Source organism: Notolepis coatsorum, assembly GCF_963971535.1.
Source record: "Notolepis coatsorum genome assembly, chromosome: 10".
Classification (NCBI taxonomy): Eukaryota; Metazoa; Chordata; class Actinopteri; order Aulopiformes; family Paralepididae; genus Notolepis; species Notolepis coatsorum.
This window is the reverse complement of record NC_140174.1, coordinates 7,502,188-7,514,435: the sequence shown is the minus strand read 5'-3', so window position 1 is coordinate 7,514,435 and position 12,248 is coordinate 7,502,188. Positions and strand designations below refer to the sequence as shown.

Sequence of the window (12,248 nt, the reverse complement as noted above, 5' to 3'; positions counted from 1 at the left end):
CAGCACACCTCTCCCCAGCCAACATGGAACATACAGAGAGAATATAGGGAGGTGTAGTGGTTACGTCATTTTCGTTTTTTTCCTGTTCCACCCTCTGTTCCACTTAATGTATTTCCCCATTGACCATTTCTAAATCGGCCCGTTTTAGATGAATAAAGCATTAACGTTGGCATGGTGTACCTTTCTGTGCGTATTCATCCACATTCTATAGCTCAACATGAAAACATTCGCAATTAATCGCAAAGGTAGCAAAATAACAACGTTTATGTTTTTTCGTTCGCTGGGAAACTACACTGCTATTTGGCGCTGCTGACTGACGTCACCACAGCGTAGACGCCTGGCTTTAGTCGCAGACCTAGGATCAGATTTCCCTCACATTTGATAAGCTTAACAATTCGTACAATGGGAAAATAACTGACCCTGAATCTGTGGCTAGTATCTCTCTGGTGATCATATCCATTTATCAGATGAAGCCAAACACCATTTCTAAAAGCAACAACCACGTTATCATTATTTGTATTCACTGCATATTAAATCACTGTAAATACTAATGTAAATCATTGTTTCGTTGTACATAGTGTATAGTTTATAACGTTATTGTTTTTACGGCGGGCTCTACATGCCCCGATTTAAAATTGTTATCTCCTCTTTGTATACTTTTTAGAGAATATGCTATACAGCGTTATATATATCGTTCTTATTTACTTTTGTCCTCACAGACAAAGTATTCTGCCAGGGAACTTATGCACACGACAGTAGTAGTTATAAGGTTTTTGAGCTTGTAACGTTAGTTAGCCATCGTGGTATCAGCCGGACGTGACGTGTAGCTAGCTAGCTTGCTAGCCGGCATGATGCATGCAGTGCACAGGTCTGAGAAGAGGACCTGTACATTTTACTCGGCCCCGAAACGCCTCTACATGCCCCGATTTAAAATGGTTAACGACAGTAGACATTGCTAACGTCTAGTACGTTTAGCGAGGTAACGTTAACGTTAGCTAGCTAGCGTGGTATCAGCTGGCCGTGACGTGGATCAGGCGACAGCACTGAACAGGCTGCCTAGTGAACAACAGGCTGCCTACTGGTAAATGTATTTTTTTTTTTTCTTTTTTTTTACTTTATTTTTTAGCGTTTATCGCTTTTCTGGTCAAGCATGACCGACAGAAACAGGTTGAAATGGGATGTAGAGCAGGGGAAGACATTCTGAGAAATGACGGCGGGTCCGGGAATCGAACTCGTGTCCCCCAGATCCGTGACGAGCACGGTTTTCCCCGACGCAGAAATAGCGCTGAGATATGCGGTGAGCTACGGGAGCTCCCCAAATGTAGTTATTTTTTACGACAAATTAAAAACCTTATAACTACCTTTATTTCAACCAAAAATGCTAAAAACAATAATGTTAGTGGTAGAAGGGAACTCATTATGTGCAAAAATGGAAAGCTTGCCAATGTTCATGAGGCAGAATTGTTACAATAGCCGATAATCCATTTCCCCAATGATGAATCCCTATAATAATAATAATAATTAATTAAATTTATATAGCGCTTCTCAATAACCCGAAGTCGCTGACAATAGTCGGGAGCAAAAGTAAAAACAAAGAAACAAAAGCAAAGAAACAAAAACAAAGAAACAACAAAGAAACAAAAACAAAAGGAACATGAGACCATGGGGGGAACAGGGAAGACAGCATGAAAGCACAAAAAGACTGGAGACAGACATCAATCAGGTTGGAGGGGGGGGGGGGGGGGGAGTTCCAGAGTCGGGGTGCAGTACGAGAGAAGGCCCGATCTCCAAAGTTTTTTTTCCACCTATACGGGTGGAACAACCAGTGACGTCAGACTACACCTCCCTATACTGTAATACACCTCTCTCCAGCCAACATGGAACATACAGAGAAGATAACACACCTCTCTCCAGCCAACATGGAACATACAGAGAAGATAACACACCTCTCTCCAGCCAACATGGAACAAACAGAGAAGATAACACACCTCTCTCCAGCCAACATGGAACATACAGAGAAGATAACACACCTCTCTCCAGCCAACATGGAACATACAGAGAAGATAACACACCTCTCTCCAGCCAACATGGAACATACAGAGAAGATAACACACCTCTCTCCAGCCAACATGGAACATACAGAGAAGATAACACACCTCTCTCCAGCCAACATGGAACATACAGAGAAGATAACACACCTCTCTCCAGCCAACATGGAACATACAGAGAATATAACACACCTCTCACCAGCCAACATGATATGACATACAGAGCCTCATCTGCACCTTTGTTTACACTGTTTATTTTTCTCATATTTCTATATTAAGATCTAATTTCATTGCCTATATTTACGTCTTTCTACTATTACCCTGCCCATACCTGTACATCCCCTCCCCCACACTGCTTATGATGCCAGAAGTTCGCCAAGGGGATCAATAAAGGAATATCTTATCTTATCTTATCTTACCATACAGAGAGAAGGGTTAACACACCTCTCTCCATGTGTATGTTCTACTCCATACTATTATTAGGGCCCGTGTCCACAGCCAGCTTTTTATGAGTTGCCAGCTCCTTTCTGTCATTCATTTCTATGCTAAAGACGCGACAGGCGCGCTCCTTTTCCCAGCGCCGCGCCTCGCGTTTCAGCGCTCTCGGCGGCTAGCATTTTTGGGGGCGGAGCGCTCCCAGCGCATAAAGTTGAAAATAGTTAAACTTTTGGAGAGGAGCGCCGCTCATCAAGGTCACTTTTTTCGACCGACCAAACAAAATCGAGCAAGTGGCGGAGCCGCGGGAGTCGCGAGACTCAAGCAGATTGAGGTCCGGAGTTCAACGGTTACCAGCAGGTGTTTATGACGTCATGGAGAGGAGTACCTGCGATGATAGAGTCGATGCACACAGGAGCGTGGCCTCTTAAGGTGAAACCGAAGCTCTTCTTCCCTCTATAGACACGTATAGTCCTGAGGGAAGAGAGAGAGAGAGAGAGAGAGAGAGAGAGAGAGAGAGAGAGAGAGAGAGAGAGAGAGAGAGAGAGAGAGAGAGAGAGAGAGACACACACACACACACACACACACACACACACACACACACACACACACACACACACACACACACACACACACACACACACAATTAGATGAGGGTTGAGCGATGGAGAAGATGTACAGTGTGCAGCACAGAACCTGTTTGTTAGCAGTTTTATTTTAAAGGTACTATAGATAACATTTTATGTATGTATGTTAAAAAAAAATTAAAAAAAAATAAGGCGGTCAGGTGGCGTAGCGGAGATTGTGCTCGTCACCAATGCAAGAGGTTGTGGTCTCGACTCCCGGAGAGTCAGCATTGCCTTGGCTCGGGCTGATCGCTATACTAACTCGTTTGGCTGAGTTAGGGGGAGGGAAGCCGTGGGTGGGTCCTGGCCGTTGCGGACAGCGACCCCTACAGTTCGGTCGGGGCGCCTGCACAGCGAGGGTAGGATCTGGAGGGAGGTAGTGTGACCTTCCACACGTTACACTCTCCCGGTGAGAATCTGCGCTGCCGGCTGGCTGCACATGCGTCGGAGGAAAGCATGTGACAGTCTCCGGCCTTCAGGACCAACAGTAGGGGGGGGGGGGGGGGGGGGGGGGGGATGCGCAACAACCAGGAAGGGGGTTGGGAATTGGCATAACGACTAACAGTGGGATGGGAGAAAAATCGGAAAAAGGGGGGGGGGAAAAGATAATATAAAAAAATTATAATAATAATAATTATAATACATCCACATAGCTTTTAAAAGTATTGTGCATTTCCCCACGTGGAATGCACTCGATTGGATAAATGACATGATAGTGCTCTAGTGCGACATCTAGTAGCTGAATGTTGTCTATGGCACCTTTAAGTGTAATTTTCACACCGGCACACAAACACCAATTAAACTAAATTATTTTGTACTTAGATAGAAACAAATTATAAAAACTTTATAAAAAGAAAATGTAGTATTTATGAGTGTTATTAATGCACATGTCAAGTCAAGACCAATTCTGCTAGTTGACAGATGCTTGTTATGTATCATCTTATAAACATTAGGTCGCCCCCCGTTTATCAGCGGCGTTAGACGACCCACGAATGGTCGGGTGTCGTGGTTTCCATGGTGACACAAAACTCCGCTATCTCTGCTCGTGTTGGGCAGTGGGAACAGTCCACTTCAAAACACCCCCTCAATTGACCGATCTCAAACCCCGCCCCCCTTTTCTTGATCCTCCAATCACAACCGCCGCTTCCCTCCGAACTCCGCTTCGACAATGATGCCTCTATTCCAGGAGCCCACAGTGGAGCCCTGAACTAAAACACTGCATTAAAAAGACGTGGACGACGTGTGGAGGACGGAAATACCTACAGTATCTACTGTAAGAAGGTTGCTATGGAAACTACTCAAGGCAACACCACCGCGAGATGTAAACAGAGGTTTACATATAAACAATAAAAAAGAAGAGGAGGAGGAGGAGGAGGAGAAGAAGAAGAATAAAAAAGGATAAAATAGATAAATGTTTGATATTCTTGCTGGCTTGTTATGTAAGAGGAGGAGCTACTGTAAAGGCGCTCCCATAGTCCAGCAGACTGTACACAGAGCAGACTCCGCGGATGTCCGCGCGGACTCTTGAGCTTTGATCTCAGCGGACAGCAGACCCACAGGTGCGACGCTCCTATTTTCTGAGGCGCGGACATCCGCGCCGCTGACTTGGTGTCACACAAAATGCTGCTCGCCGTTTTGGTTGACATCGAACTGCATTAAATGTGACGCCGCGCGAGCGATTGGTGGCGCGAGGAGAGAGATGAGCCCGTGAAGCGCGCTCTCTCTCTCTCTCTCTCTCTCTCTCTCTCTGTCTCTCTCTCTCTCTCTCTCTCTCCCTCTCACTCTCTCTCTCTCCCGCTGATAATGTTCCCTCTGATCTGAGAACAGACAGAATTGTGGGAAATGTAGTAAAACTGGAGCGAGAAATGTAGGAAATAGACCGCGGACGTCCGCTGAGATCTGCTCGACTATGAAAGCTCAAAGAGCCGCGCGGACATCCGCGGAGTCTGCTCTGTGTACAGTCTGCTCGACTATGGGAGCACCTTAAGATGATGGAGTCGTCCACGGTTGAGATGACGGCCTCGAGGCGTCAGAGTGACTGATATCATTTACATCTCAGTAAATACATCAAATACATGTTGTGTTTTTGTTTCAAAACTCAATAAAACCAGAATATTTTATTCATTTACCTCATAAAACCAACCACGTTTTGAAGCCTGTGCTTGATGAAAAATCTATTAAAGTTCCAATCCAGAATTTCTTTTACTATAATAGATTTAGATATTTCATCAGACTTCATAAACCGCCCCTCACACACACACGCACGGAGGGCCCCCTCTAAACACAACCCATGTCGTCGTGACGGAGGGCCCCCTTTAAACACAACCCATGTCGTCATGACGGAGGGCCCCCTTTAAACACAACCCATGTCGTCGTGACGGAGGGCCCCCTTTAAACACAACCCATGTCGTCGTGACGGAGGGCCCCCTTTAAACACAACCCATGTCGTCGTGACGGAGGGCCCCCTTTAAACACAACCCATGTCGTTGTGACGGAGGGCCCCCTTTAAACACAACCCATGTCGTCGTGACGGAGGGCCCCCTTTAAACACAACCCATGTCGTCGTGACGGAGGGCCCCCTTTAAACACAACCCATGTCGTCGTGACGGAGGGCCCCCTTTAAACACAACCCATGTCGTGACGGAGGGCCCCCTTTAAACACAACCCATGTCGTCGTGACGGAGGGCCCCCTTTAAACACAACCCATGTCGTGACGGAGGCATTTGAACCGGTACCTGTGAATCGATACCGATACCCAACGGTACCTTCTAATTATTTATTATTATCATTATTATTTATTTAGAACAATTTGTTAATATATATATATAATATATAATATTGCAGCGAGCGTTGTCTGCATCTAGCTTTGTAAAGTGGAACCACACTTGCGACCGTTTTCGGCCGGACTACTTTGTTGTTGAATCAAGTCAAACGTTGACGTGAGCGTGCAGCACAGTCACTACATACTGTAGGTTTCGTTTCGCGGCACGGAACGTTGACGTCAACCATTTTTTTTTATTTTTTTGGCGCCGGCGGATCTCGCGTGAATCGGTACTCGGTAGTACCGATGTGATTCGTCGGTACCCTTAAAAGTACCGGATTCGGTGCCCATCCCTAGCTACGGCGACACAACACTCAGTGAGAAGAACAAAGCTCTGCCAGCGTGGTGACGCGGCCTCCACCGCTCTGCCCACTCCCTCCAGTCTCTCCTCTCCTCTCTGCCCACTCCCTCCAGTCTCTCCTCTCCTCTCTGCCCACTCCATCCAGTCTCTCCTCTCCTCTCTGCCCACTCCCTCCAGTCTCTCCTCTCCTCTCTGCCCACTCCCTCCAGTCTCTCCTCTCCTCTCTGCCCACTCCCTCCAGTCTCTCCTCTCCTCTCTGCCCACTCCCTCCAGTCTCTCCTCTCCTCTCTGCCCACTCCATCCAGTCTCTTCCTCTCTCTCTGCCCACTCCCTCCAGTCTCTCCTCTCCTCTCTGCCCACTCCTCCAGTCTCTCCTCTCCTCTCTGCCCACTCCCTCCAGTCTCTCCTCTCCTCTCTGCCACTCCTCCAGTCTCTCCTCTCCTCTCTATACTGTCAGACTACTCTGACTAAAGCTCTGCCTCCTCTCCTCTCCTCTCTGCCCACTCCCTCCAGTCTCTCCTCTCCTCACTCCCTCCACTCCTCCAGTCTCTCCTCTCCTCTCTGCCCACTCCCTCCTCTCCTCTCCTCTCTGCCCACTCCCTCCAGTCTCTTCCTCTCCTCTCTGCCCACTCCCTCCAGTCTCTCCTCTCCTCTCTGCCCACTCCCTCCAGTCTCTCCTCTCCTCTCTGCCCACTCCCTCCAGTCTCTCCTCTCCTCTCTGCCCACTCCCTCCAGTCTCTCCTCTCCTCTCTGCCCACTCCCTCCAGTCTCTCCTCTCCTCTCCTCACTCCCTCCACTCCCTCCAGTCTCTCCTCTCCTCTCCTCACTCCCCCCACTCCCTCCAGTCTCTCTCTCCTCTCTGCCCACTCCCTCCAGTCTCTCCTCTCCTCACTCCCTCCACTCCCTCCAGTCTCTCCTCTCCTCACTCCTCCACTCCCTCCAGTCTCTCCTCTCCTCACTCCCCCCACTCCCTCCAGTCTCTCCTCTCCTCACTCCCTCCACTCCCTCCAGTCTCTCCTCTCCTCACTCCCTCCACTCCCTCCAGTCTCTCCTCTCCTCACTCCCTCACTCCCTCCAGTCTCTCCTCTCCTCACTCCCTCCACTCCCTCCAGTCTCTCCTCTCCTCTCCTCACTCCCTCCACTCCCTCCAGTCTCTCCTCTCCTCTCCTCACTCCCTCCACTCCCTCCAGTCTCTCCTCTCCTCACTCCCTCCACTCCCTCCAGTCTCTCCTCTCCTCTCTGCCCACTCCCTCCTCTCCTCTCCTCTCTGCCCACTCCCTCCAGTCTCTCCTCTCTGCCACTCCCTCCAGTCTCTCCTCTCCTCTCTGCCACTCCCTCCAGCTCTGTGTCCAGGGTGCGCTGCTGGTGGCTCAGCAGAGGAAATGTTTACTGTGAGTGATCTGTGGTGCTGAATTTCCCCTCGGGATTAATAAGAAAGTACTTCTATTCTATTAAAGCAACAATAGTGTATCCTGTGTAATTGGGCTCCTAGCCTTCGTCACAGGTCCCGTCACAGGACCTAACGGCGTGGGGAAGGCGATGGAACAGCGTTTAAATGAGCCCTCTGCTGCTTAACTTAACACAGCTCCCTCCTGACCTGTGATGTTAACATGATGACCATCAATATGTTGACCTGCTGCAGTTTGTGTTTGATTGCTACCTACGGTATGATCCGTCTGTCTGTTTATCTCTCTCTCTCTCCTCCCTCCTCTCTCTCTCTCCATCAATCCTCTCATATTTCTCTAAATCACTCCTCTCTTTCTCTCTCTATCACTCTTCTCTTTCTCTACTGTATCTCCCCCCCTCCATCACTCCTCTCCTCTCTATCAACTTTGTTAACATCGGCAATAAATATATATATATATACATCATCTGTTTTATCTAATAAGATAAAGTGTTCAGTCTGTTCTCCTCATTCCAAGCATATATATTGCAGTAAAATGGGATTGTTAAGCAAAGAAATTAATAAACAGTTTTTTTGTTTGTTTAAATATCAATACTGTATTGATATAATATCGCCACTAGGGCCTGTCCCCGACTAAGGATTTGGATGGTCGACTATGATTGGCCAAATTTGCCGTTAGTCGACTATTGGTTGAAAAAAAAAAGTATAGCCTAATATTAAAAAAATAAAAAATGTATATATTTTTGTTGTTGTATCATTCCATTTGGGCTGTGGGGGGGTGCTTAATGTCTGAAGGAGTCGACAGAAGGCTTCTTGTCCTCTGCAAAAGCATGCAATTGGTCCACTGATGGATACATGTTGATATTTGTCTAGTCTAGTGTGTTCATTAGATGGTGAAATCCTCTTTCTGTGCCCGTTTTCTTAGGCAGTTAGCCTCTGGTATGTGTGCCATTAGCGTTAGCCACGCTTCTAGGCCTCTTTTCTTTTGGAAAGAATGATAAAAAAAAAAAATTTAAATAAAAAAAAATATATATATATATATACTTTTTTATGTTATATTCGACTAAGAGGTTGGGCTGTCGACTACGGCTCCTTTTCGACCGATTAGTCGACTAATCGACTAATAGGGGTCAGCCCTAATCGGTAATCGCCACACAAAATATTGCGATATATTGCTGTATCGATCCCCCCACACACACACACAATGTAACAATTGTAACAACAACCACTCATAGCAGTAGGTACTCTCTCATCCAATACAATGAGCTGTCTCCTATTGTTCCCCACTTGTCAATATGATTACACTTGACATATTCAGCCACTCTCCCAAAGGATAATAGAGTACAGGGGGGGGGGGGGGGGGGGGGGGGGGATAATAGAGTACAGGGGGGGGGGGGGGGGGGGGGGTGCAGGGGGCCGTGTGTAAAACGTGGACTGGATCCGAGGCGCGCCGGATTGGACAATAATTGAAAATGTCAACCCGGCCGTCATGAATGCAGATCTATGGATTAGTTCCTGAGCCGGTGGGGGGGGGGGGGGTCATAATCCTGTGTGCACACAGTCCATTGTGGAGATGTTAATTAGACAACCATGTAACCACTGAGGTAGTGGGTGTGGGCTGCGCAGAGAGAGGGAGTTTATAAACGATTGCTTCCAGACCACAGGGGTTTAACACTTTGAATAGACAACGATCCACAGCAGGCACAGATAGATCGATCGATGGAACTGTCAACACTCTGTGAAGCAAAAAACATTATTTTTGAAAACGTTGTAACTTGTATAGCGGGTATGCTATGATCTTAATATCAATAAAGCCACGTCCATTTCATTGTATACTTGTATGCCGTGACAAATAAAACTCTTGACTTGACTTCTTAAGTCAATATCACAACAATTCTTTGTGGCAGATCTGAGGTCAGGGCTATACTCTGCTATCTGTGGCTCCAACCTCATTGCCAGAATCGGAGGGAGAGAAGTTAGATGATCACAGGGAAAGAGGAAACAGTGAAGGGGGGAGAGAGAGAGAGAGAGAGAGAGAGAGAGAGAGAGAGAGACAGAGACAGAGACAGAGACAGAGAGAGAGAGAGAGACAGACAGACAGACAGACAGACAGACAGACAGACAGACAGACAGACAGACAGACAGACAGACAGACAGACAGACAGACAGACAGACAGACAGACAGACACAAGAAGTCACACGACCCTCATCATCCTCACCTGTGATTGGGTCCGGCGGGCGGAGGATGCAGCAGGGTCACCGCGGAGACAGACTTCCTGTGGCCCCGGTCCCGGTCCCTGTCCCGCTCCCGGTCCCTGTCCCGCTCCCCGTCCCTGTCCCGCTCCCCGTCCCCCCCGCCGCCGCCACGCCCCCCCCCAGGCTCCCCCACCGTCCCCCCACCGTCCCGGGGCACGGAGCTGGTGCGCCGGGAGCTGCGCTGCCTCTCGGGGTGGTCCTGGCTGCGGCTGCGGCGGAGGCGGCCCCCCCCCCCCTGCGGCGGCTCGCTGATGCTCTTGCTGCGACACATGCGGTTGATCAGCGTCTGGGCGACGGCGTCGTCGAAGCGCTGACGGTGCTTCCTGGGGACGAAGATCCTGGCGAACATGGCGAGGAGGAGGGAGGAAGAGGAAGGGGGGGAACCAGCATGGGAGGAGGGGGGAGATGAAGAGGGGAAATGTTACTTTTTTTTTTTTTTTTTTTTTTTTTTATTTATTATGGAGGGTTTCCACGGCGGCGACACCCTCTAGACCTCTGGGGAAGACCTGGAGGATGGATCCACCTCACGGAAGAAGAACCCCTTCGGTCAATTTCAAAACAATAACACATCCATGAGAATAAAAAAGAAGGAGAAAAAGAAAAAGATTTGGATTCAAAAGTGTTGTTCCGCAAAAAAACAATGTTCAGAGCTTTGAGCCTGGAAAAAAGTCAAGCGTTCAGTTTGAGAAGCGAGAGAAAGAAGCGATCGACCGTCGGATCAATCGACGACTCCGGATCAACGCCGGAGCGCGATCCGACCGAGAGACTTTAACGTTTAATTCAACAGGCTTTTTTTTCTCTCCAAAAAGACAAAATAGTTGAATAAATAAAAGCATTTCCCACAGATGAATAAACAGATGATATCCATCAGGGCTTCATTGTCCTTAAGGAGAGAGAGACGGAAGAGAAGTAGAAAGAGAATAAGAAGAAGGAGAGAGAGAGTATCGGTGCTGGCGAGGAGGTCCTGGATTCTCACTACTGCAGAGCAAGCGAGTACAAGAGCTACGATATACAGAGACGGTGTGGGAGGGAATCTCTCTCTCCCCCTCTCATTCTCTCTCCCCCACCTCTCTCTCTCTCCTCTCTTTCTCAATCACTCCTCTTTCTCTATCTCCCTCCATCACTCCTCTCTCTATCTCCCTCCATCACTCCTCTCTCTCTCTTCTCTTTCTCCATCACCCCTCTCTTTCTCCGTCAATCCTCTTTCTCTATCTCCCTCCATCACTACTTTCTCTATCTCCCTCAATCACTCCTCTCTCTCCTCTCTTTCTCCATCACTCATCTCCCTCCATCTCCCTCCATCTCTCCTGTCTTTCTCTATCTCCCTCTATCACTCCTCTCTCTCTCCTCTCCATCACTCCTCTCTTTCTCTATCTCCCTCCTCTCTTTCTCATCACTCCTCTCTCTCTCCTCTCTTTCTCCATCACTCCTAATCTCCCTCCATCACTCCTCTTTATCTCCCTCCATCACTCCTCTTTCTCTATCTCCCTCCATCACTCATCTCTCTCTCCTCTCTTTCTCCATCACTCCTAATCTCCCTCCATCACTCCTCTCTTTCTCTATCTCCCTCCATCACTCCTCTTTCTCTCTCTCCATCACTCCTCTCTTTCTTTCTCTCCCTCCATCACTCACCTCCTCTCTCTCTTCTCTTTCTCCATCACTCCTCTCTTTATTTCTCTCCCTCCATCACTCATCTCCTCTCTCTCTTCTCTTTCTCCATCACTCCTCTCTTTCTCCATCACTCCTTTCTCTCCCTCCATCACTCATCTCCTCTCTCCCTCCATCACTCCTCTTTCTCTCTCTCCATCACTCCTCTCTTTCTTTATCTCCCTCCATCACTCATCTCCTCTCTCTCTCTTCTCTTTCTCCATCACTCCTCTCTTTCTCCATCACTCCTCTTTCTCTATCTCCCTCCATCACTCCTCTTTCTCTCTCTCCACCACTCCTCTCTATCTCTTCTCTCTCTCCATCACTCCTCTCTTTCTCTATCTCCATCACTCCTCTCTTTCTCTATCTCCCTACTACTGCACATACAACGCCTCTAATGGTGATTATCACATGAATAGATTATTTCTCCCACCACCTGTACCATCTGCCTTCCTCCTACTACTAAGGTAGAGTTGAATAGAACTCCTTATCATCATCATCATCACATTGACCTGAGATCCCACCTGGAACAACAACGACTGCCCCAGGGGATCTAACAGGCGACACGCTGCAGTGATGCCACAATAACCCGCTCCTCTACGTCTCTGAAAAGCCATGTGTTTATATGGTGAAGTGTTTCTCTGCTTCTCCCCTGCAGTGCCAGTGACTGGGAGGATCAAACTGTCCTCCAGCCTGGACCAGCGCCACA

The 12,248-nt window shown here is 48.3% G+C and overlaps 1 protein-coding gene across 1 annotated transcript in view; it reads right to left on the bottom strand.

The window, feature by feature from the left end:
- Window positions 1-12,248, bottom strand: part of grid2ipb (glutamate receptor, ionotropic, delta 2 (Grid2) interacting protein, b) — a gene marked incomplete at both ends in the record, with an annotated part of 123,807 nt that overhangs the window by 48,611 nt on the left and 62,948 nt on the right. The window contains 2 exon segments of the mRNA XM_084322335.1: window positions 2,872-2,957; window positions 9,856-10,230. Coding sequence (XP_084178461.1) covers window positions 2,872-2,957; window positions 9,856-10,230 — 461 coding nt within the window.